Source organism: Aythya marila (genome assembly GCF_965140915.1).
Source record: "Aythya marila genome assembly, chromosome: 24".
Taxonomy (NCBI): domain Eukaryota; kingdom Metazoa; phylum Chordata; class Aves; order Anseriformes; family Anatidae; genus Aythya; species Aythya marila.
The window spans coordinates 297,825-324,786 of NC_139065.1; the positions used below are offsets into that span (position 1 = coordinate 297,825).

Here is a 26,962-nt window from a genome sequence, read left to right on the forward strand (position 1 = left end):
TTTTATTTGTTTGTTTCATTGTTGTTGTCTGTTGAAATATCTTCAAGGTAAATTCAAATTTCAAATGCAGTACTTGACTGATGTATTCCAGGAATTCACTCTTGGTGCCAGTTTGGTGGCTTAGGAAAAAGCTGTTATTGTGCTGGGGAGAAGTAGTGATGGTAAATTAGCCTGGAGTTCATGTGGATCCCTTTGGGTCTCACTGTACTCTGGTTTTGGGAGTCTGGGCCACAAGTGCCCCAGAGGAGGCAAAGCAAGCAGGAGCAGGTAAGAGGTGCTGCTTCCTCACCAGAGCCTGGTTGGCTCCTTTCTTGCCAGGCCATGAGCACGGCAGCAGCAACTGCAGAGGTGCTGGCAGGCGTGGGCCGAGTGCCAGCAGTTGTTGTGAAGCACCCTCTGAGGCACTTGTGCAGGTGCCAAGGCTGACCACGCGTATCACTTGTTGGTTTCAGTAATGCAGGAGATGAAACTGCTCCATTTAGAAAAACCTCGGAAGGCTATGATGAGTGTTGATGTACCTATTCCTCGCTGCTTAGTGTCATTATCTTTTATTTTGGAGCTGGCTCCCAGGCCTGGGACTCTGTTGCCTCTGAACAGTGCTCACTCAGCACAGCTGCTTACCTCCTGAGAGACATTGTATGGACCTAAATGAGGGACAAAAAGGCCCTTCTCTAAGGGTTGTGTTGCCTAAGGAAAAGTACTGTGCAATGAATGAGGCAAAGAAGAAGGATGAAGGTATCAGTGAAGGGAATGCTTGGTTCAAAAACAAGTTTTGGGAATAATCTAAGTTTTGTTTGTTTGTTTTTAAAAAAAGATAAATAAGTGGGTAGATTTAGGGAGTTTGTCATAGAAATGTTATGCAAAACTGTAAGTGAGTTTGAATTCCTGTTAAGTTACTTGTTAAGTTTCCAATCTTGCAAAGATTGGAATCTCTGCTCAGTAAACACGGATCTGTGTAAGCCATGGTGCTGGCAGCAAGCAGCTGGAGATGGTGGTGTTTGTCCTTGCATATGGCAAATATTTTCAGAAATACTTCCAAATTTGCAGGTATATCTTAAACTGTTTGCTGCAAAAGGTGATATGGCTTGACCGGGAGGTGGTAGTGTCTAATTAAAAGTGTTTCTGTGACCAGCTGCAGGATATTGCTGTCTTAATAAAAGATTTCAGACGTTGTTATGGCAACAGAAGTTTTTTGAAAGAAGAATTCCTTAGTAGGTAAGTTGCTTTTGCCAGATAGAGGTTGCTGTGCTGAATAAAGCACTGTGGTGGAAACCTGCAGCCAGATAGCAATGGTGAGATGCCCAAAACACATCAGTCTGGGCAAGGAGTCAGGAAGGACTGGTGTAACCAGGACGGTCCCGTCTGCAGCTGCACATGGATGTTGGAGCCAATGCCTTTCCGTGTATGGGTGGCATGTGCACCTCAGCTGCTCCAGGTGGAAGGGGATGCTGGTCCTGCCCAGTGTGTGGGAGAGGCACGAGGCAGTGGTGGGGCAATCCTGAGGTGCTGGGCAGCACCAGCTTCCTGGTGCCCTGTGCCTGTAATGTGGTGCTTGCCCCCAGGCTGGCCACAAGAGAGTGGAAATGGGAAGGGACCTGGCAGGAGAAAGCTGCACAAGGGACAGCTGGGGTAGGTCCTGGTGTTCCCTGCCTGGAATTTCAGGACTGAGCTCCTGGAAGATTTGCTGACTTGCATGAGCCTGTGTGGCTGGGCTGGAGGATCTGTGCTCCTAGTGCTGCTTGGGTGTTTGTGTAACTCCTGGGACTCATATAGTATGATAGCTCAAAGCACTTCAGCAAGTAATTAACAGAGAAAATAAACACAATGGCATTAATCTTAAACATACCCTGTTGTGATGTGGGGCTGAGGGACCTGTGCAGCTTTAGCTCTCTCTCTCTCCAATGCTCTCATTATATCTGTACGAGCTACTCTGCTCCAGAGACTGCAAGAAATCATTCTGCTGAATATAATTGTAATTGCCTGTTATACAATTTCTTCTTTTCTCATGCCTGTCAAATGCTCTGTTGCATGGCATGACCTGTCTGCTAAGTTACAACAGAAATAATTAAAAAAAAAAAAAAAAGTTACAGAAAATAAGTTAAAGAAAAACAAACAACAAATTATGAAATGCAACAGCATTCTCAATCTTTATGGCCATCTGCAGCCTGTCATACTATGACTGGTACAAACAAATCATTAAAACCTACTGCTTTTGTTACCTTTAGCAGTTCTAATAGTTTGTGCAGTGTTCATGGGAACACTTGTTTCTCTGGCCTGACGATGTGCTGTCCTCAGAGCATTCACTCTTCAGTAAAATTGCTCTGGGGCTGGGATTTGAAACTGTGCCTCTGGAGAACTGAGAAAAAGGGAGGCCAGCAATGGAAGGGTTAAGTGGAATTATCTGGGCTGCAGCTTTAAAAACATAGTATGGAGGGGATGAAACTGAATTTAGTAGGAGGTTCTTTGTCTGGAACACGCCTTGGCAGTAAACAGAGATCTGATCTCAGAGGCAATAGACTGTCAGGAGCACGGCAGGGCTGCAGCGAGCTGAGATTTCTGGAGTCTGACCCACTGGTCTGAATGCTGAGGAGGGTTTGTAGAGCTATAGATGCACAGGGTGTCCCTTGAGGTGCTGCCATGCCAAAGGGTGGTACTGGTGTGATTAAAAATAAGCAAACCTTCTTCTCTTAGTTTGACTTTCTTAGACAGCCAGGGGGGACAGCAGAGGATGCAGTCTGGGAGATGAGCGGCACCAAGGATGACAGCCGCTGTCAGAAGGCAGTTCACATTGTCAGCGGGCTATGCCGGAAGAAAAGCCTGCCTAGCCTGGACCTGGATGCTTGCAGGGAATTCCTCCTTCTGCCTTCAGACCAGAGCCTGAGTATCACCGAGCCAGGTACAGTACTCTGGTCCTGTGTGCTTGAGCAATGCTTGTGACTGCAAACAGCCAGAGGCAGGAGGACTATTGCAAAGGGTAGGAAATGTTTGCAAGCTCATTGTTGGAACCTGGGGGGAAATGGTCTCAGCACACACATCTGTGTCATTATTTTCCTTTACATGTTCCTCATCTGAGCTTTTGGTGCGTGTACTACTTACCCTGTTGATGTGAACCAGTGTAACCTGGTGGGGATAGCTGTACTGAGAAGACAGACAGGGGAAGTGCTGGTGGAGAGATGGTTAATAATATAAAGTTCTGTGAAAGTTCCACATTTTATTAAAAACCTAGGCTCCTGTCCTGTATAAAGCAAAAAGTAATAAAAAGCCTATTTAAGAAACAGATGCCAGGAACAAATTGTTGTTTTCCCAGCTTAAGAAAAGCAAGGATTTGCATGGATTTTTATTTTTATTTTTATTTTAAAACAAATAGGGAATCTTAATGTACTTTCATGTATTTCTTTTAGTGTCCCTAAGAATCACCTGAAGGTTGTCCTCATCAGCTTGTAGAGCTAGAGAGACACACCAGCATTTCAGCAATGGACTAAGAGCAGTATAGGGCTCTAAAAGTAAAGAGGCATTTCTTTATTGGAATGTGGTTAATTTTCTGTACGCTTCTGATCACAGCTTCTTGTTCCTGAGAGGTCTGCTCCTGCCTGTAACTTAAAGACATTTGCAGAGGGAATTTACATCCCAGGGTCACACTCTGAGGAGCAAAAACCAAACAAACAAAATGCTTTTTAGCATTATTGATAACATTCTCTAAGTTGTTTGTGTATTGGATCATTTGTGCAGAGCGCTTATTCATTTATTTATTTATTTACTTTTGTAACTAGCTGACACTTATTTTAAGGTTTCTGTAGATAATAATCTACTAACCCGGCCTGGTTTCATGGCATAAGTTTTCAGAAGCTTTTCATCTCCCCACCTGAGGACACCTGTGCAGAGCCCGGGCATAGCACTGCAGCCCATCAGTTCCTGCCCAAGGCTCGTTGTGTCACCTCGCTTCAGTTCCTTCCTGCCAGTGTCTCACGCACCAGGACATGACTGGCACCAGGACACACTGACAGCTCTCTGCTTTCTCTGGGGTTCTGCCATCTGTTTGCTTGTAGCACTGCTTCTTCTACTGTTTTGCCAGTATGTTAGGCCTAACACCTTCATTTCACATTCCACTCCTCCTGTAACTTGTCATCTTAAAATGTCTTTGCTTTATATCTGCTTCTTCTGGAGGCCTCTTATCTCTGCTGGTACTACAGTTGTGCTGCATCCAGTGAAGCTGTTTTCTCTATTGCAAATAACTTTCTGCATTGTTACCTATTTTTTTTTTAACCTTGGTCCCAAATTAATGTTTTCTTGACAGTATGCAGCAGGAATACCTGTACAGCTGTTGCTCTGCCTAGACTGATAAGACAGATAGGGGCCTGCAATTGTTTATGCAGTCTGTTAAGGATCTCATTAGTCTATTTTCAGGTCACAATCACATCATCATATCCCTTTAACAGCTCCAAACATTTGCTCTGATCTCTGGTTTAAGTACCAGCCTCTGTCCCAGTGCTCTGTGCTGGGCTCTATGCTGGGCTGACTGACTGCACTGGGTGCATTAACAGCTAGTACTGCTGTCTCTGCTCTGCATGACCGGGCCCATTTTTATGTCTAGACAGCACTGAGGACACTGTTTAGGCCCAATAGGTACTAATATTTCTGAGATGCCTAGATGTAAAACTGCTCCAGCAAGGGAAACACATCTGTTTGCACTAAGCATTAACTAATGTTGTTGACTGTGGTGGTAAGATAACCTTTCCCATTAGTGTCTGTATGTGTATCTAATTATCTGCATTTGTGCTTTGTCCCTTTTCCGCTGAAGGCTTATGTTAAGCAAATTTGCTATCAGCCACCTGGACTCCTATGTTCAGATCTGGTGAGCTCTTATGCATAAAGATGTGCAAATAAAAACTGATGTTGTACAAAGATGAGCAGTGATAAGACTTTGAGATAAGGTGCTGTATCGATCCCAACAGGAAAGTCAGAGGAGGAGCAGTGCAGCACAAGTGCTGGATCCTGCTGAGGTGTTCCCAGTGTTGGACTGCACAACCATGGTAACCTGGGTGTAATGTTTTCTGGCAAAAAATTGACCCTCTCTGTCATCATTGTGTGAATTAAAGGACTTTTCCATCAGTTTGTTACCTCCTGGGTTAATCTATTAGGTGATGGATAAATCAGCTCAGGTTGGCAGCTGTCCCCATGAAGCTTGCATTGCTGGCGAGCAGGCAGATGAAAGCACTAATGCTCCCCAGTCAGGGAGACAGAGCTGCTTCTGCAAGGCTGTTTGCCATTAGACCCTGCAAGGTGATTTGCTTTTTTGATATCTTTCAAGTATTAAGAGAGAGCATTATCTTCTGGGAATGCTGTGGATTTGCAAAGAAACTAACAGAGTATCAGTAGCCTTCTTGAACTGTATCTGACTGTGGATAAGAACTGTGAATACAAAAATAATATGTAATGGTTTATGTGAGAATATGTTGAAATGTGCAACTCTGGTTTTATGTTCTGTTGAAAGCATTTTGAATTGGATCTGAAAAGTGATAGCGTGTATAAAGTAGATGCTTCCCTACTCTCTGTAGTTCAGGTTATGTAATAGCTGACTCCCCTACTTAGTCAATAACAGAAATGTAGCTGCAGTATTTCTTTAGCATGCCATATGGTATTGTATACCAACAAAGGAGCATTGCAGGCTGCTGCTGGCTAGTAACCCAGTAGCTAAGTATGTCAGAAAAATAAGGTATTTGGATGAGGAAGGTACTGGTAATGATGCATCAGTGGTATGTGAGGGTGAGTGTTTGCCTGCAGTTTGGCCAGTGGCAGTGCCAGGAATAGAACTGATCTCCTGGCTGTGGGCCCTGAGATTGAGCAAGAGGCATCATCCTTTTGTTGTGTTTATCTAAAATCTCCCCTGTAGCTCACCCCATCTGATAGCTCTCTTCCCTGCCAGTCCTCAGCTGTTGTGCATCGATGCTGTGAGTGTGACTAGCAAGCAGGCACAAGCTGTAGGCAGCGAAGATGCCTGTGATATAGAGACAACATTTACCATTGCAGTGATGTGCCTTAAAGAAATGGATACATCGGTTCTCTGCCCTGGAGCTGCAGCAAGTCCTCTAGGTTTGCAGAGCTCACCGAGATCATTCGTGGAAAAGCCCTGTTGAAGGGTGAAGTACTTGGACAGCCCTGCGGGGGAACCCATGCTCCAGACCCCAGGGCAGTGCTGTTGGGCATGGTGGGCTACTGCACGTGGCCTGATGCCCCTGCCTGTAGGAGAGGAGCTGCTTGCTGGAGTGCAGCAGATTCCAGGGGCTTTGGGGAGCAGGGTGCCAAATCCCACTCTCCAGGGCCTGCTAGGAGCCCCTGGGGCAGCAGGCAGCACATGCACTCTGCTGACTGCTCGCATCTGGGATTGCTCCTAGGGGATGGAGCCCATGGCCTCTCCTGCAAGCAGCCCTGCTCCAGCCTGCTAGTACCCCTGGGCAGTGAGCATGGCATCACTCCTTGCCATCTCTTGCCACCATGAAGGGTGCTATGGGCTCATCTGCATGGTCAGGCTGCCACTGAATTTGGGCTGAATCACGGTACTGGTTCACTCCCAGTGTTTGCTGGAATCAGATCCTGCTCCCCACAGGTGCGTGGTGCTGGGCCTGACTGCGGACAGAGGCTGCCCACCCATGCTGGGGGTCGTGCCAGGCAGGGGGCAGCACACAAGTTGGGAGCTTGAGTCCACAGAGGGATTTAGAAACAAAATGATCATTCTGAAGTGAACATGCAGAGCTGGTGGAGCATGACTGGAGTCTGTGACTTGTGATGCTTGCTGACTTTAAAGGAGGGAGTGTGGGTGTGATGTGGAAAGGAATTTACACCAGGACCTGAGCACATCCAGCACCTTTTTTTTTATTATTATTATTTTTTTTAATTTGTTTTCCCTCATTGTATCAATTTGTCAAAAGCTTCAATGTCCTGTACAATAAGTATAGGCTACACTATGTAGGTGCTGTGCAGATGTGTTGCAGTCTGTACGCAGAGTCGCTGTGGGGTTGTGTGCACTGCCCCTGTTGATGTCAGCACAGCGTGTGTAGCCTCCTCAGACCCTTCCTTATGCATTGATTCTCCTCAGCAAAATGCTTTCCTAGCACAGGGTACTAGAGATGAAGCTAGAGGAAGAAAAAGGACAACTGGGGAAAATGCAAAAACAGAGGAGTCTTTAAGATAACATTTCCCAGCACACTTTGTCAGCTATCCTTCTGAGCTCTAATCCTGCAATAATTCAGTGCATATTTAGCATTTTGCCCTTTGTGTGAACTATTCTTTTTAAACTTCATGATGTAGACAGTACATCTTGTACAGCAATGAATACCCTCCTGGCACTTTACAAATACTATTAAAATGTTAAACCCACATGTACATAAATGTTCCTGCTGCAGGCAGAAAAAGGGCTGAATTTTTGTGCAATACAGGGTTTTTCATTGCAGGAATGCTGATGGCAAATGAACATTTTTATATGGAGAAATTGCTTCTGAAATATTTTTCTTGGAAAAAATTATCTCTTGATAGGATGCTTTGACTAATGGGAAAATTGATGGCATGTCCATTCACTGATGTGGGATGCCTGTGGCCACAAGCTATAAAATATGGGCAATTTTTGAATTTACTTATTGGCTGTAATAACACACTTCTCTGAATCACTGTTAAAGTGTATTTTAAGTAAATATGGTGCCATAACAGTGAACATGTTCAAAGTCACCCAGGCAAAACTAATATTAATCACTGAAGCTTATGTTTCCAGAGGCCAAGCATGCGAGTAGAAGCACCTACAGGCAAAGATCTTTCTTATCACAGAGTAATGCACTTGCAAAATTGATTTTGCTTTCCTCTGTGAGTGCCTGGTCCACCAGCAGAAATGGAAACAGCAAGAGCTGCATGCAGCAGATTTGCTCTTTAGCTCAAGTAAAACAGCTTTGTGCTCTGATCCTGAAGGTGTCAGGTTCAAACCTTGCTACCAGTGGGAGGTTTACAACTATATTAAAATAAGGTCAAAACCTGCAGCAAAAATATAGGAAAAATGATTATATAGCCAGTCTATGAATATATGTTTATGTGCAGTGTGTATATTTATGACTTTACAGCTGGCTCTGTCTATGCACTGCGATGGTCCTGATAAATAAAATGCACCTATAGAGCTGTGTGGAGTGCGTGTGTTTAGGAGCTTTGTAAGTACATCTCTGCATAGCTGCAGGTTTGAATCTGCTTAATTGCTGTTGGTTGATTCATTCTTGAAGCAGTACAGGGAAGCTGATTATGTTTATAGGTTTTTTTGCGGACCTCAGAGCCTATTCCTGTGCAGCTGCAGTAGCCTCATGCATAGTCAGGGATCAGAATCTAAAACTCCATAGAAACAGGCAGCCAGATTGCTGCTGGTGTTAATTGTGTGTGTGAGCAGGCTGAGGACAGTGACCACGGATTGAGCTGAAGAACAGATATCTCTCTGGTAAGTCCACATTTCTGAAGTTACTTTATTATTTTTTCCCCTTTTTCATAATATGGAGCCTCTTTTCCTTAGCAAAGATTTACTACAGAGGTTTCTGCCTTTGCCATTGAAACATTTTCTTTTGCTTTCAGTGTTTTCCCTGTTTCACCAAGACCAAGCATGTGCTTTTGGCTAGTTCAAATCAGGGCATATTCTTACTCTGATCTTCTCCACTGTTTTGCAGGATGATTCTGAGAAGCTGGTATTTTTATGTTTGCAGGTGTTTGTTGCTTGACATCTTTGCTTTGCTGAAGTCGTAACAGTGCAATGTGTACAGCCTGCTGCATATACTGTGTATTCACTTACATTCACATGGTTTCACATGTTCTCATTCATTGTTCAGAGGTAAAACTAGAACCACACCTGGATCTCAGTTCTGAAATAATTTTTCATTTAAGTATAGTTTCAGCTATCCTTGTTTTTCTTACCTGTTTCTTCGTCTTACTGTTCACATTTCTAGGTATGCTCATATTCTTCTTTGACCCCATGTTTCTATCTCATGTTGGTTAAGCAGCTTTTTCTAGGTTTAATATTTGTTATTTCTTATTCAGAGGTGATAATATATGTTTTTCTTCCTCTCTGTATAATGTAGAAAGGAGAAGCTTGTCTGTAACAGCCCTTATTGTTTCACTTCAGTAGACTCACTAATATAACAGTCACTTATGATGGCAGTTGTTTGAGAAAGATGTGATTTGTCTCTCTGCCATGCATTGTCTTTAATTATACTTGTGCACAGCAAAATGGCATCCTAAAAGGACAGAGGAGGGATATTTGGAGAGTCTGTACGTTAAATTTTCTATGGGAAAAAAAAAAAAAAAAAAAAAGTTATCCTGAAGGGTGTCTTGTGCATTGTGAAACTGCAGATAATAATTAAGGCCACTTATATTTTAGTTCAGTTTGTTATGCTGTAGCAGGGTAGTGTTTGACAACATCATAGAAAAATATGTAACAAAGACTAAAGGCAGGATGCCAGAAGCTCAGTTCATAGAAGCCCTTTCAAAGACATCAAAACATCATACACTTCCAGAGTATTTGGTTCCATTGGATAATAATTGCCCAGAAATTCTAGCACACTTGTATCTTTGGTGATATAAGTATTACTCTGATTTTCTACACACGTTTGTAACTGCTGCAAAGAAATGTATGTACACTTGTAACAACACAGCATTAGATAAGTACAGAAAGCACCTCTTTAAATATATTCTTTCCACACTCACTACTTTATCTCTTGGACGTCTGCATGTATTTTCTCAGAGATATCTGAGCTCGGTTCTGAATCTGCTCTCTGGTCAAAATGATCATGCTAAAAGGATTTTATGGTGCATGGCATGGAATGAGATGAGCCGTTGGAAAAGGGAAAAAGAAGCTCAGAATCCCTTTAAAAAATCTGAGGGATCAGGCAGTCCAGCCTGCATGGTGACTGCCGTGTGGTACATTTTAGGGGTTAAAGATCGCTGTCTTTGTTACAAGCTAATGGAAGCAGCAGCAGCAGCTAATGACAGGAGCAGAGCCATTCAGGGAGGAAGTTCCCTGATCATTCAGCACAGCCAAGAGTCAGCTCCTCTGCCTCTTGAACAAAGCAGTGCTGCTTCCATCATTGCTGCATTATGAGCAGGGCAGCACAGGGTCTCTGCACAGAGCAGCTGGTCCCAGGCAGGGAGGTGACTGGGGGATCCTCTTGGCTGCTCTGTGTCCTGCAGACACTGTTCCAAACAGCTCAGTGCTCTTCTGCCATGCAGACCAGGCTGTCTGTCATCTGCCAGCTGTTAGCAGTGACAAGCTGAGAGAGGGGGAAAGAGGGAAGACATAGGCTTACATGCTCATGCTGGGTCTAGATGGATTTAACTGGCAACCTGACCTCTCAGGAGCATGGATCTGTGTATTTTCCAGTCTTTCCGGCACATGTGGCCAGGGGAGTTTGCATGAGTCCTGCATTTCTCCTGCTCTGAAGGGGTTTACTATAGGATGGGTCCAGGTAATTAAAGCTCTTCCAGGTGTGTTCAGGTAGTTGAGGAGTGCCTTTGCTCTGGAGGGGCTGGCGGAAGTGGCAGTGCTCACAGTGCTGAAGCAAAGCCTCCAGACAGCTTTCCAGGCTACCTTGTCCCAGGCTTAGGGTCAAGAGTGCTTTGTGCACCGTAGATCTCTGCTTCTTCTGATGCTTGGGCTGTGTCTCCCTGCATGGCCCCAGGTCCTGCTGGAGGGTCTGTGTTGCACTGGCGATCAGTGTTTGCTTCCTGCTGCTCAGGATTCATGTTCTGAGGCTGCAGAGTAGGATGAAGGAGACCCTGGTTCTCTTTCTGATCACACTTTTGTTGAGATGTTTCAGGACAGGCTGGGTTTGTGTTTTTTCTTTTTTGAATCAAAATGGAGTCAGAGCACGACTGCTGCTGTGAGCCTGGGCAACGAGCACAGCTGTCCCCAGCCTCTCTGATGTTACCTCACAACAGCTGTAGCTTTGACCAAGGCTTTGAAGAGTAATTTTAATGTCCAGGGTCTTTGGTAACTTATGGGAGAGAGAGTGATAGTGAAAACCTTTTGCTTGTTTTGTTTACATCACATCTTGAAATGAAGCCATATTTCTGCATCTGAGAAGGGTCCATAAGATGGTATTTTACTGTCTGCTTAGCTTTGCTGAGCTTCAGGAGGTCTGGACAAAGATGTGCCTTGTATTGAACAGCCTCCCTGGCACTTGCATGCTCAGCTTAGGTCCTCTGTAGAGAGGTCACATCGCAGGGGGAAGATGACACTCAGGGTTGGAGATGTAACCTCAGCCCAGGGGATCACGTGTGTGTTCAGCACTACTGAGTCATTTACAGATGTTGCTACAGCATATTGTGATAAAATGTCATGGGATTAGCACACAGCTATGTACTATAATTATATGCAGTGTGGCTTATAATAGTTCATTAGATTGTCATCAGTTAGGCATAAAGCAATGACAACTGTTACTATCTCATTTATAATACCCTAGAGAACAGCTGATTAAGACACAAAACGACCAAAATCACTGGGGAATGTTTCCTTCAGTTTGGAACTTTTTTTTTTTTCTATTTTTTGTCACTTTTGATAATAGAAACGAACATTGCTGACATCTCAAAGTTCCACTTCTGGTTGCACATGCCAACAAAAGTTTGAGAAACAAGCATGCCTTTGATGCAGTCTGGAGGGAAAGTCTGAATCACTTGTGAGTAAGTAACCAGAGAATACCTTTCCTCAGCAGAAAGCAAGGAGGAGGGGAGAAGAGTGGAGGCTCGTGAAAGTTTTGCAAATTGAGCCTGTGTGGTTGAATGGTTTGACAGTCCCTTTTGCATAAAACAGTCAGACTCCTGGTGCAGCTGGGGAGAGTACACAGCACTCCTGACCCATGCTGGTTCCTCTGGAAGGGATGCTATTGAGGTCTGCAGTGACTACATAGGCTGACATTGCTGGTGAGCTCAGGTCGTACTGGACTTCATGACAGGTCACACTGTGCTCTGTCTCCAGGAGATACTTCTGGTCAAGCTTGCCCTCTGCAGGGTGTGAGAAATCCTGTGGGAGAGGAGCCTGAACAAATATCTTCTGTTTCATCTAGAATCCCTTGCAATAATCACACAAAAACTGATACTATGCTGGCATTCATGGCTGTGTCTCTCCCAGTACAGGCAATAAGAACCAAGTGGCATAATGTGGTGTAAACATATGGAAAAGCTGGAGCTGTGCCCAAACCAGGGAGGGTGCTGAGAACATTGCAGATTTGTGTCCCTGACCTTTCAGCATAAAAGCAGGGACAGAGCTTCCTTGCTTTGCTTAGCTGGTTTCATTCAGAGTTTATGGGCTTCTTGTTTCTTCGGTCTTCTGGCAGTTCCTCCAAGAAGTGCCCAGGGGTGTGACAGAAGAGGTGATTGGCTCTGCTCCTATATTGTCCCCTTGCTGATGTCCTTGCTGACATGGAGTGTGGGGGATAAGGAGCCTTGTTGCTGGGGCAGGCACTCTGACAGTCTCCAAGTGGTTTGGCTGAAGTCTCCTCTTAATGTCACTGTTCCCTTATCTCCTGGGGCATCCATGTTGCAGCATCCAGATTTTCCTTTTGTTCTTGAGCAGAGTTTATTGAACATTTGTCAGCTGGTAAGAGTTACTTATCTGAAGTGATGAAAGTGCTTCAGCAGGCTTCTCTCAGCTGAAGTGTCCGTATTCTCATTATTTTGGGTATTTAGGAAGGGATGCCACTTGGAACCTGTCTGCTTTTCTTGCTATTACTGCATATTTAGGCTTTCTATTCCCTCCTCCTTATTATTATTTTTTTTTTAAACTCCAAATTTTAAAACTGCAGACTGACTGAAATAAAACACTGTATTTTTGTATTTTTAACCAAGTCCCAAAACTGGTAAAAAAAAAAAACAAAACACTGTAAATCTCTGCAAATGTGGAAAACGTGGATCTGTAGAGAGTGTAGAGAGTATCTGACCACATAACATAGCCTAAAATTCATTCTGGGTTAGAGAATGACTAGAATTTTATTCCATGTGCAAATGTATTATTCAAATATTTTCTACTTAATTATAATTGGAACTGGAATTTATAAAATTGGGGGACTTGCAAGCACTGTCACTAATAAGCTGATATCTGAATTCTAGGACAACAATATAGATTACTGGTAAAGCTGCTAATGGAACAAATCTCTGCAAGAAGTTTTCTCTCTGTTCTAGTTGTTCTCCCAGATATAGAACCACATCTCCTAAAGAATTATGGTAGACATTTAGAAAAAAGAAAAAAAAAAGGCATCGTTTAATGAAGAAAGTTTTGTCTGGACTGGAATTATGAGGTTGCTCTCTGCACTTCGACTTAGTTTTTTGAAACACTGGTTCCCTCCAAGTTTGCCTTTTGAAACAGGTTGTCTTCATACTTAACATGCAATAATGAGATATTTTGAATTTTATGATCTTATATAATTACTCTCAAAATAGCTTCTGATTCATCCTTGCCTTTGAAGCCTATAGTTTGCATTCCAATAAGCTCTTGTATGGCAGGAACCCTGTGGTAGCAGCAAATTAATTTTTAAGAAGTTTTCTCTATCTGACTGAAACTTTGGCGTAGCTAGTTAGAGCCTTCCTGTTTCTGTCTTCCTATAACCCGATAGGAAGCTGGGACATGCAGAGAAGGCAAGGAGGCTCTGTCTGGGTTCCTGTGGAGCCCATAATCGCAGGTGGAAACTGGTGAAAGCTGATAGAGCTAGACCCAGTGTCCAAGAACTGGGGAAGCACATGAACAGAATAAATGTCCTTTCAGCTGCCTGCAGGAGGACGGTTAGGTTTGCAGAGCTTCAAAGGAGGCATTTCAAAATATCTTTCAATGGTTCCTCTCATGACATCTGCAACATTCATCTCATGAGGCTTTCTGCCCCTCTGCCGGTTTGAGAGGGAAGAAATTTACTATTAAACATATAGTGAATTTTATGACGAAAAATTTCACATTAAATGATCTGAAAAGTCTTCTTGCTTTCATGTTATTTTCAATTGTGCTGTCTTTGGATTTACCCGTGATTGACTTAGAGTAACAAAACAAGATTTACGCATGGTCTGCAACAAACAGCAGCAGAAAACGCTGCTTACTTTCACTTAGCAAAGCTTTGTAAAGTGTACTCAAGGCTTGGGAATGTATATGGTGTATTAAAGATCTTCCATCCATCCTGTGAGTCTTAGCAATCAACTCTCCTGAAGAGTCTCTCAGGGGCTCTGTGGGCATTTCATAACACTGTGCTGCTTTGGAGAGACAAGAGGAATAATCAGTGAATCTTTATGTATATTGTCGAGAGACAAGGACACCCTATTTATTTTGTTCTGTATTGGTCACAGTGCCAAATATTTGTATTACTTCATGGTTCTTCCCCACATATTCTAAGGAAGTTGCACTTTCCTCAGGTGGGGCAGTGCTCTCTGTCTCTCTCTAGGGAAACCTGATAAGCAGCCAAGCTCCTGTTAGTTTCAGCAGGGTGCTAGTAGATGCAGATAGAGCAGTAGGTGACACCTGACTCTTGTTGCTGTTGCTCAGATTTGTCCCAGGATATAAACAGTTTGGAGAGCCTAAGAAAGCAACTCTCAGCATGAGATAGCGCCTGAAGGACAAGAGAAGCTCTGCTCATTCCATAATTGTTTTCTGAGCCAGTTATTTAAAATCTGCTGAGAACGCAATGAAATATTTTCCTATCGATAATGACCACACCTTTGTTCTTTGTGATCTCATTTAAGCAGGACTCCCTGCTGCAGTGCTTCACAACACATCTAGCTCCTCTGCTGTTAGGCTACCTGTGAAAAGCAAATTGATGGCAGTTAGCCTTTGAAGTGGCAGCTGTTAATGACTTCTCTAGTTCAAGAACATTTCAGGACATTCTCCTATAGCTCAAAGCTGCCTAGAGAACATAGCCAATAAATCAAGAAGAGGTGTTACCGAAATTTCAGATGACAACCAAATGTCAGTGAGTGGACCCGAAGATGTGACAATGAAGAAATCAGATAGAGCACTGGCATGTTGGACACTCTCCCAACAGAGACAATTAGTGAGCAGGTTTGCGATGACTGCCTCTCACAACTGTTTTCTGCAGACCCCAGTGCACGCTTAGCTGTAGGCTCTGTTAAAAAGAGCTGCTTGCTGCTGCAAGAACTGGAGCTGTGCTAGGTGACAGGAACAGCCTGGTCTTTATTATTTGCTCTGTCACCATTCCCACGCCTGTGGCATGCTTGCAGAGGGGATAAGGAGCTCTCTGAGAGCTACACATTGCTGCACTGCAGCTCATTTCACTCATCAAATCCATTGATTTGAAGCATTTTACAGTTCATAAGACAGCCAGTTTCCATCTCAAAATTCCTGTTACAAAGTGCTCTACTTGCTGCTTTACTCCATGGTGTCTTCTGGGTTTTGTTCTGAACTGTATTCCCGAAGGGGTTGTTCCCTTACTCTGTTGCAATTCTTGTTTTGTCTTTGGCTCTGCTTCTGCTAGATGCTGTGTAGCTGTGCTGGTTTAACATTCGGTTTCTGTTCCATCCATTCCCTGTTCCTTTGAAGCTCTGTAAAGCTTCAAAGCTGAACAGTGTTATTGAATAAACATGCCCATAGCTAGGATTTAATGTAAACCTCTTCCTTTTCTCCTGCTGTTGTCCTGTGTGCCCATCTAGCCCCCCCACCCCGGCCAGTTGTCTGAGATTCACCACAGTTTTTCATGCCCAATTTCCAGGCCTCAGCTAATCAAACTTACGTTGCTCATGCTTCTCAATGGCAAGAAAATTAGATCAGCAATTGGTGGTGCCTCATGTGGTCTGATGTAGCCCCAGAGCTTCCTGTCTTCTCTAGCAATAACTCTCATACTAATCCATCATTTGAATGCATGATTTCTAACAAAGCCCTACAGAAATAGAACAATATATACTCAAAAGCACTGTTGCAATAGAAAAATGTAGCAGAAATGGACAGAGAAGCCTGGAAATACTTCCTCACATGGTATAAGCAATGGCTGATATATTATACTGGAAAACCAGGCATGCAGTTAGCAAAAGAAAGGTTAAGGCACAACACTGTCACCCTATACCTCCAGGCTTTGTCATAGTCCTGTAGGTGCTCCTCCAGGCAGCATTTGCTGTGGCAAGAAATTGAATTCTCCAAGTCATAGTTTGGAATAGCCGAGAGCTGGGTTTTGTTTAATTGTTTTTCAGCTGAAAGAAACTTAGTGGGAAACAAACCAGTCAGAGCTCTCCCCGATGCTCAGATTTTCCATTGGCCGTTCGAAAGCTTCCCAGTAAGAAACGCTTGCAGGAAATAAGTCCATTTCCTCTTGGAAAGATAAGGCTTTGTCAGTGTCTGTGCATGGCAAAGGAGCTGTGGGACCAAAACTGTGATGACAGTGTTGCCAGGACCCAATCTCAGTAGAAAGCTGAGTTCTTCTAGCATGAGCCTGGCTCCACTCTGGGCCTCAGCCCAGAGTATTTATTTTTTCAGTCCCCTTGAACTTTCACTCATGGTATTCAAGCTTTGTTTAGATCCAATGGTTAGCTGGAGTGATTAATAGATGCTGGAGTGGTGAGAGAGCTACCAAAGGTATTTTGTTTCCTGTATGGGGAGTGGGTAGAAGGAAAGCTGAATTACATCTCCTAAGATATTAAATATAACTCTTCACATTAAACTCAGAGCTATCTGTGAATCTCTTTAATGATAGTGCAAGCTACTTCAGAGTAATAAAAGTCAATGTTGCCACAATTAGACCAGTATTGTCTTGCAGTTAATAGACTGTTGTAATCATGGCTTTGTCATATTATTAATCATTTTCTGTTTGGACTTTACTAATTATCCCCTTTGGTAACTCAGCTGGGGTAGTATGAAGTCATCAGCAACATAAAATTGATTAATGGTTCCACCATACTCTCTTAATTAGTTCCATTCCAAGATGAAACAAAACATGTAGTTTTTCCTGACGGGTTGCTTTCAGAGTGCACTAATATGAGGGGCAAGAGGAGGGGGCTGGACTAAGTGAGAAAGGATCCCCCTTTCTTAATTTTGCTTTTTGCTTCAAAATTTGAAATTAAAGTGCTGTCTCTTCAACCTGTCATGGGTTATCTCATCTTTTATTTGAAAGACATAAGGAATCCAGTAAAAAGTAGTGACCTCAGAAGTTTTGTAGTTTTGAGTCATCTCATGGACTTTGTTTGAAAGCTCAGTAGCAAGGTTTTCAGATATTACAGAGAGAGTAAAACACAGAACAAGAAGTCAAGGTAAAAGAGAAGTGAAATCATTCTGTGGTAAAGTTTAAAGGCTTCAGCATAGGAGAGGGACAGTCTTGGGCCACACAGCTCCTGAGCATCACCTAGCCAACCTCTCACATCCCTCACCCCTTTCTCCATACACACCTGCTCCTGCTGAAAGAAAATAAAAGTGCACTGTTGGTTTTGTAACAAGTTGGTCTAAGCTGTTTTGTACTGTCTCTGAAGACTTTGATTCATTGCTTTCCTTATGCCAGGCTGCAGATGTGGGAGACCAGAGTCTCAATTGACTCAGTTTTCATGTTTAACCGTACCTTCCACTGCATAAGTGGTGATAAATGATCATTTAGCATTAGCCTCCCAGGTATTGTTTTCTTTCTCCTGTAAGAGAAACCATTCTCCCGACTCAACAAAGGAAAGCTGAGAAAAGTAAGTTATCAGTGTCGGCCTTTCTGTGGATGTGCTTGCATATGTCCTGGCAGCAAATGGCTTACTGGTTTAGAAAGCTCTATTTCTGTATAAAAAATGCCATTTAACACAGATGGGATGTGCTCTTCAGCAGCAGCCTTTTCTAATCATATCCTTCAATTCAGCATTGAACTGTTCTGATGGGGAATTTGTGGCACAATTAATGCACCACTTGCTCTTGCCCAAAAGGATCCTTTTCCAAGATATTCTGGTATGGAAAAACTTGATGAAGGTCTCTGCTTTATGGTGAAGGTCCAGGACTGCTGGTTAATGATCACTTCTGGGGCACTGCTGTAAGATGCAATAGTACTTTGTCTCTGTAGGGATTCAGTCAAATTCTCAGTTCTTCTCAAAGTCCAGGTACACACAGAAATATACAGGGTCACAAATTTACAATTTCGCTTTTGCTTTATGTACCATGCTAAACCACTACCTCAAGAAGACCTTTGTGAGTGAGACAACTCCTGAAGGAGTTGTTCGTGTGTCACCGGGTAAGTAATAACTCAGTGTCTTCTCCTAAGCATATCAGCTCCTGCAGGCAAATGTTCATGTCCATGTCTTTCCTGCTGTTTGTTCCTCCTCCCCGCCTCGTTGGTCATATGAGAGCTATGTCACTAATGCTTTGTAGCAGGACCTGAAAAAAGCCAAAAGCAGCTTCCAAATGAAGGTTCCTCTGGAAAGTGGCTCCTGCTCCCAGTGGGGGACCAAGACTGGAAAATAGCCATGTTAATTTGTACTTGTCACTGCCTCCTTTTAAAGTTTATCTTTTCAGTTACGAGTTGTAATAAAATCCGTTTTTCAACATGGCAATTTCTCCCATGTCTCTCTCAAGGATCTGGGTTAAAATGAAGTAACAGCAGCCAAGTTAGGTAAGAACACAGGGAGGAATGGCTAAAGCCATGTTGCAGTTGTACAGTCCTGGTTACCTGATAACAAACCAACAAATAATTTACTGTTTTTGTTTTGTTTTAGAGGAGAATAGAATGGAAATATAGTTCTTCTTGTATTTTTCTTTAGATGGGACATTTCTCAGCAGCAACAAATTTCATCTGCCCCTTGCAGAGCATGGCAATGCAGCCAGGCTGGGGGAGGCTTCTGTGTGGAAAAGTAAGGGCTGAGCAATTCCTGTGCTGCTCTGTGTTAAACAAAGCCTTTTCTCATTGTTGCCAAATCCAGATACATCCCTCTGTATCATCTGCTCGGGTAACCTCGTCTCTGAAAGTTGCATGCAGTGGGATAATATAAACAAACAAGCTAGTCTTTGGACTGAAATGTCCTTTTGGTCTTTGGAGAAGTCTTTGGGAAAAACAGGCCTTACCTCCACTTGATGCAGGAATATCCAAGCAACCTCAGGCCCTAAGGCATTTTCTGTTAGATATGGTATTGTCTTCTTTTACAGTTGTAAAAATTGTAATATTGTAATTAGTAATAATTGTAAATTAGAGGACATCTAAGGCATAACATTTTGAATACTGGGTATTTTTTAAAGTAACTGATATTTTCACATTCACAAGAGAAAGCTCATTAACTCAATTAAGGTCAATTCTGTCCAACTCACATGTAAGTCTAATAAGTCAGGAAAAGGTCTTGGGGAAATTCAGTGTCATCTTCAGACAAACCAATATTCTTCCCAGGCAGACGCTTAAAAAATGTCCGTAAAATCTCGATTCCTTCCACTTGTATTTTATATGAGCTGTCAGAGTAGGAGGTCATGCATAAAAACATCTGTGAATCCTGTCAAATACATTATGAATGCCAGTTCAGCAGGAAGTGACATGGACTAAGATGTTTCTCAAGCTGGCAACAGGTTTTTCAGAAGGGATAAGTGATTATTTTGGATGTTTTCCATTAATGAGTTTCGAGATTCATGCATACTATATAACTCCTTGGAATGGACATAAGTATCTTTAGAGGAACTTTTCTGCCACATAACTTCCAGCAGTAATAGATTCTGCATTGCCACTATTTCCTTTGTAACAGTAAATTTCCTTGCACAGTAAATTTAAATAACTGGGAAGAATGCATATCCAAGTGAGGGCTTATGTTACTGGTTATTACTTGCTGACAAAGCAGTTAGTAAAAGTAAAATCTGCAAAGCAGCTTGGTCCTGAAAACACTCCTACTGGGCTGTTAGATATTTTTAAAACTATTTCTGTGAAAGTCTTAGAATATTCACTGAGCAAGTCTTTGAAGCTGAGCTGTGTGCCAATGACAGTCCCCAGTTTCACCTGTGTCCTTACAGGCTAGTAGAGATATCTATGATACACTTTCTAAAGCTGATGTCATTTTTAGCAGCAGTTGCCATGTATTAGTTCTCTCTTTAAAACTCATTTTTGTGACTAATCATAAGAATAATTTTAAGAATTATAAAGATGCTTTCTGGGGAAAGACTTTCAGATAGCTCTTTGTCACCAAGGATAATTGCGTGTATATGGATATCACCAAGCCTGCTGGAGTTCAAGGAGTGTTTGGACAACACTCTCAGACACAAGGTTTGATTTTTATGGGTTCTGTGTAGAGTCAGGAGTTGAATCCCTGTGGGTCCCTTCCAACCCAGGATATTCTATGGTTCCGTGATTCCGTCTGTGCTCAGGCTATGCACTTCGTACAAGGATTTGAAGAAACGGCACTTAGAAATTATTGAATTTCTAAAAGATGCTTGCAGAGGAAAGAGTTGGAACAGGAAGAACAGATGTAATTGCAAAAAGTCCAGATTCTTGATTTTTATTATGAAACTGTTTGACACTGAACAACCTGGGCACAATTCCAAGACTTAACCCCAAACATAGAAAGTGGTACCTTTGGGCTCATTGCTTTTAGCCAAATCTCTAAGGAAGCTTCACTGCTGACTTATACAATCCTATTTATTATTGAATAGCAGTATGTATTTTTATCCTGGAGTTATAGCAGAAAATAAATGGTGCAATCTGACCTGTACAGGAGGCTGTTGAGGAAGAGGAAAAGCTGCTTGCAAAAACTTCTGGACAGCATTCATTCTTTCCATCTGTACCTGCTGGTAGCTTCCATCACTTCCTTTCAACACAAAGAAACTGAGGACAGTTGGAAAGATTTGCCTCAAGCTCTTAGTGAATTTGCAAAGCTAGGTAATTCTGTGGAAAAATAGTGCATCTATCTCTTCTGGTATATCAGAAACAACGCATGGTTTCCAGGTGTTTGGTAGAACTGCCTTGTACCAGTGCAGATGTCGCACTTTGTGTACCTGACACTTCCTTGAGATTTCACTTACAGTGATTGATGGAAAAATCCTAACAGTAACTGTTGTGTTCCCAGATAGCACATTAGCAAAGTTTGATGATAAAAATGGGTTCCTTAAACAGTTTGCTTCTATGGTTCAACAACTGTTGTTTTGTTTTGTTTTTAATCATTTTTAAATTCAGCTCTTTTGTCAAGATAAAAAATTAATCTTTCCTCATATTTTATAGATTTTCTCAGCCTTAAACATTAATTGTGTAATTATGGTTGCATGAAACTAAAATATATGATCAAAGGAAACAGAAGGTCTGCTCATGACTTCTAGTTAAGGTAGAACATATTTCAGAAATGACTTTTATAGTAGATATGATGAAGCACAGATGTGAGTTTCCCAGATTATCTGCTAAAAGCTAAGCTGCTGGCAAGGATGAAGTTTGAGAGAGATTGTTTTAAATACAGTTATTGAGAGAGTCAAGTCTTAGAGCACAAGGAAGGGAGAATCTGCTTGCTTTAAGTGCTTTTAGACAAGACCCAAAGAGGGGCTGTCAGTCATGGACAAAACAGAAACACTCGGCTTGTGGCCATGCACTAGGACTTGGCCAGCTCTGACACAGGCTGGGGCCCTGTTTCCTGTGTCTTCTCCCCTCTGTCTCCTGCCAACGGCTGTGGGCTCCCCCCTCACGGCAAAGCACTGCCCACCCAGCCACCGCTCCACTCAGCTCACCCGCACACGGGGCGAGCTGCGGGGAGCGGGGGGCCCTGCACAGAGTGGGTGTCAGCAGCCACAGCCTGCCACTCACGGCAGTTTTGCTCTTTAGCAGTAGCACCCCTCTGTTCCTTCCCTCAGTTAATTTTACGGGCCCCTTGCTGTATGTGCTAAGAATAATTTTAGCTAAGACTATGGATACAGTTCACAAATAAATGCAGCTATGGGTGTGTTTCTCTGGTCTGTGGGTAGTGAATTAAGTAGGTGCTATTTCACATGTCATAGAAAAACATTTATGGTCCAAGTGTATACATAAACAAAAGCCAGCAGGAGGTAATGGTCATGATGTATAAAATTCTGGAGTGTTTGATATTATTTTGCCTGCCTGTATGTCCTGACTTGCACTTACATAAACGAGGAGCATAGCTTTACTGGTCACTGCAAGTAGCACAGCAAAGAATTTTCCTTGAATTCAAACCAGTCTGTGATTGAATTTTCCATAGTCCTGACACTGCAGACATAATTGCAGTACAAAATTTGTCTTCTTCTCCAGGAGATGGTATTTTTAGGTATTTCAAACTCTTGGAATTATGGTTTGAGCAGGGATTTGGGAATTAAAACATGGTAAGAAAGGAATTAAAAATAGCTAATATTTTCTCTCTTTGAATTGCTGTGAATCATTTCACAGCCAAGATCTGATATATATAAGGATTTCCTAATTCTTCTCCTGTAGGTATGGAAGCTCTTTCCACTCCAGAAAAGACTGAAATACTGAAATACTTATTGTAGGAGATAAAATGACTCAGAAAGTCAGAGAACATTCATAGATTCTGTGCTATTCAGAATAAGGAAGCATGTGTATTACTTTCTGTACAGTGTTCTTCTATATTTGGTTTCACTGCATCAGCAGCTTGTGTTTTTTATTTATTTATTTTTATTTACTTTTTATTCTCTTTGGGCACAGCTGGGGAAGAAGCTAGTGTTACTAGTACAACAAAAATCTGCTTCCAGGATCATGTTTTTGTTTTTGTTTTTAATGCAGTGTCTGAACACCTGTGTTATGAAGCAAAAAGGCATTTTCTGCCAGGATGGCACTGGAACTTGCTTTTCTATCATTCAGTTCTGCAATTCTGCTCAGACTGAGGCTCAGTCATTTGCCAATGCCACAAGAGAAACCCAGGATGGTATTTTATAGCCAAGCTAAGCATCACAGTATAAAAATTCCTAACTCTGGTCATCTGGAGATGCCCTTTTCTCCCCAGATGTGTTTGAGGCATGCAGTGGTCCTGGGATGCACACTTTGATTTGACTCTCACTTGCAGACCTGCTAAAAGCTCTCCATTAGGCATGATATATGTGGCTTTAGAGCAGTTCTTCGCTTTACTTATGGCTTTCTCACCATCTTTCTTTTCCTTTCTTTTCTTCTTTCCCATTCCTCCCCTCTCCCTGTCACTGTTGCCTTCTCTCCCTCTGTAGAGCTCTCCGTCAGCCTCCTCGCGGTGATAGTTGTTGTATGTGGACTGGCCCTGGTGGCAGTTTTTCTGTTTCTCTTTTGGAAGCTGTGCTGGGTTCCCTGGAGGAATAAGGCCATTTCCTCTAACCTGGCCGTCTTGCAGAGTGAGGCAGTCTGTAATAAGGAGAACATGGCAGACAAGCTGAAGGACACGGGTACCATAAGTTTCCTGGAGGCAGCTGTGAAGATCAGCCACACTTCACCAGACATCCCCGCAGAGGTCCAGATGTCCATGAAGGACCACATCATGCGGCGTACACGGATCCAGAGGCAAACAACTGAGCCTGCATCTTCTACCAGGTGCGTGGGCGCAGCGCTCTGCGGGAGGTGCTGTGCCTAGGTGAAGCTGGCTGTGGGGGGGGGGGAGAATGTTGAATTGATCCTAATGTTCAGATGTCTTCAGGGAGGCCAAAAAAACATGCCCACCCACATGCTGGATTACTTTCTAAAGATTCAGCATGAACCAATCAATGTATTAATGCTAGTTTACTGTGGGCTGTTTAAATAAATAAATAAATAAATAAAGTTTTCAAACCCTATTACCGTGACTTGACCTCATTGTGTCAAGCTGTCAGTATGCTTTGGCCACTTTAATTTTATTACAACATGAACAGCAGACTGGAGTATCAATGATGCTATGTAGTCAGACAGACTCAGACCTTTTTGCTCTCTCTTTGTGGCTCACTGCAGAAACAATTAGATAAGCAGAATCAATGTATTGCTCACTGTCGAAGCTTAGCATGAGCTGTATTCAGTGCTGGTGATCAATGTGCATCTCTGTCAGACAGGGACAGAGATTAAAGCATCATGTTTGTTAAATTTAGGATAAGACTGTGTGAACCTTGGGACACCTCTGCAAAAACACTGAGAAATACGGTACCTCTTCCTTGACACAGAAGGCTGTGAATCTAGGACAGGAAACAGTGATTGCCTGGCTGTGTCCCAACACTTCTGCTTGCTTTGTTGGCCATGACTATGATGTGTAAGAGAGTACATATAACTGTGAAGACAACCATAGCTCAGAAAAATTGTCTGCAGTACAATAAAATACCTTTTTTATTTAAATAGCACTACTTTTTGAACTGCTGATTGTCTCTCTGTCATGCACATGCTCATTCTGTTTTTTTTTTTTTTTTTTTTTTTTTTTTTTGCACCTTTCCAATTTGGGAGGAGAAAAAAAAAACACAACAACTTAGTTTGTCTGAATCATGACAAATGAAGCAGGACTTGTTTGTACATCAGAAGGTGTCAAACCCACTTTCTCACACAACTGAGCCTGGCATGAACTACAGGAGACAACCAGACCCAAGGATATTGGGGAACATCCTTGTGCAGTCTGGACTCTGACTCAGCCCAGCCCAGAATGCCTTTGAGGAACCTGCCAAAAAGGAGTGGGGTCTCTGAGCACCACATATCACCAAAAGCTAATTCTCTGGCTCTACAAGTTATTAGTATGGTTAAATAACTCCATAGATTTCTTGTAAACACCAGATAATCTGAAATATTTTAAAGTCCACATAAAGCATTTCTGCTTCACTTAGATAAAGCTTTGCTTGTGTAAAGTTTTACTTGTGCTGAAGGGGAGCTCAAGGCAAGAGACAACTTCCAGATGAGGCTGCGCATTTCTGTCTGTCAAGAGTTATCTATCATTTTTGGAGGAGAGTCTGTTAGCAAAGTTTGAAAGCAGCAACACCCAGAACAAAACCTAACTTTTTGAGCTGGTAGTGTTTTTCTCACTTTAAAAGATCTACTTTTTGTTGTTGTTTGTTTGTTTTCTTGAGAGAAACTTAGTGCCAGTGTCTTGGAATTTTAAGGACTGATGGGGAGAAAAAGTCCCCACACTGGGTTGTCTGTAGCTTGGTTAAGGAGTTGTTTGGTCTCATATATTTAGCTGTGGGCTGTTACTTGTGTAACAAGTGAAAAACTGCAGCTTGTAGCAAATACTGTGACAGGAAATTTGCTGGACTAGTTCCTCTGACCACTGGAAGTTGTCATTCAGTGTTCATTCTCCATAGCAGAGGTCAAAATCACCTCTCATTCACCTGTACTCATTCTTGTGCTCTCCCTGCTTTCCTACTTTTAGTAGTTCAGGAGAAAAGGAAAGGAAAGTCGTTGGAAAAACATGCAGCTGTCCTCTCTTCCTTCTGCAGGCACATCTCCTTCAAAAGGCACCTTCCTCGGCAAATGCATGTATCCAGCATGGACTATGGCATGGACCCACCTGCTGTCGCTGAGCAGCCAACCAGCATAGGCCGCATTAAGCCTGAACTCTATAAGCAAAAATCTGTTGACTCTGAGGACCCCAAAAAAGAGGCAGCAAAAACCTGTGGAAAAATTAACTTCACACTCAAGTACGACTATGAGAATGAGACACTGACTGTCCGAATTCTCAGGGCTTTTGATTTGCCAGCCAAAGATTTCTGTGGCAGCTCAGATCCCTATGTGAAGATCTACCTCCTGCCTGACAGAAAGCGCAAGTTCCAGACACGAGTCCACAGGAAGACTCTGAACCCCACCTTTGATGAGTCCTTCCACTTCCCTGTGCCCCATGAGGAGCTGGCAAGCAGGAAGCTCCACCTGAGTGTCTTTGACTTTGACAGGTTCTCCAGACATGACATGATAGGAGAAGTTATCTTGGAGAACCTGTTTGAGGCCTCAGACCTCTCCCGGGAGACTTCCATCTGGAAGGACATTCAGTATGCGACAGCGGTGAGTATCTGTTATGGGGGTGGTCCCTGCCCAGGCAGCGCTGCAGGGTGGGATGGGTTGGCCTGCTTCTTTTGGCTGAACTGCCTGAAGTGGTAAGTCCTGTGCAGCTGCCAGCTGACGGGTGTTTTGCAGATGCTACCGTTAGCCCTGGGAACCTACAGCAATCGCATACAGGGGTGGAAAAGAATTTTGTATGTAGAAGCTTGCCAGCATTACCAGATTCCTGGTTTGCTGGAATTTCATCCCCTTGATAGTGACTTGATGTTATCTCACCTACACTGAGTCTCATTGACACCAGGTTTGATAAAAGCTGGAATGAGGGGTTAAGTTCCCTGTTTGGCATCTGTTTGTCATGTGAAGGGTCTTGGGGTCTGGATGTCTGCCATATGCACAGGATAAAGAGCAAGAAATAGTTCTGCAGGGGCACTACTGACCTGTCAGCTGTACAGGGCTTCACTATACTGAGAACATGATTATGTGTTACTGGAACTTATGTCAGAGCTTGATGAGGGTCTTTTAGCAGTTCTGTTGAATTCTCTCTGAAAGAGAAACCAAACATCAGAGAAGGAAATGTTCTAGACACTTCCTGTGCTGCAGACTCAGGTTAGAACTGGCAGGAGAAACCACCTTCTCACCTTGGTCTCAGTGCACAAGCAATGACATTAACCTCTACATAATAGCTACTTGTACACTATCCTCCCAGGATGACTTTGCTGCTTCTGAAGGCAATGATTGACCTGCTTTGCAGTTGGACACCAAGTCAGTCATCGTCTTCATGTTGTTATTTCTCAGACTGGAATGTGAGATGTCCTCATCCATGTGCCTGAAAGCATGGGTCCTGTCGAATCTTTGCTAGTGACTGGCATGGCCACATGACTTGCAAAATCTGCACCTTTTTTCTCTGTCCCACAGTCCTCACCAGTTGTACCATGTGGCCACTGCTGTTAGTGCTTGTTCTTTCTTTGCTGGGTGTTCATAACCTTGGCTTGGATCCTTTGTTAAAGAGCTGAAAGTCTGACATGTATGCACAGCCCTGTCCTGAGCTCTGGTGCCATGGCCAAGACTCGCAGTGCTGGGGAGTGCTGGGTGTGAGCAGGGTGCAGGCCCGGTGTGCCCCTAGGGTGAGA

General features: G+C 43.0%; 1 protein-coding gene across 1 annotated transcript in view; it reads left to right on the forward strand.

The window, feature by feature from the left end:
* Positions 1-2,647: 2,647 nt before the first annotated feature.
* SYT6 (synaptotagmin 6) overlaps positions 2,648-26,962 on the forward strand; it is a 35,868-nt gene continuing 11,553 nt past the window's right edge. The window contains exons 1-3 of the mRNA XM_082778676.1: positions 2,648-2,896; positions 23,090-23,426; positions 25,277-25,835. Of these exons, the coding sequence (XP_082634802.1) occupies positions 2,743-2,896; positions 23,090-23,426; positions 25,277-25,835 (1,050 nt within the window). The 5' untranslated portion in view covers positions 2,648-2,742. The remainder of the gene's footprint in view (positions 2,897-23,089; positions 23,427-25,276; positions 25,836-26,962) is intronic.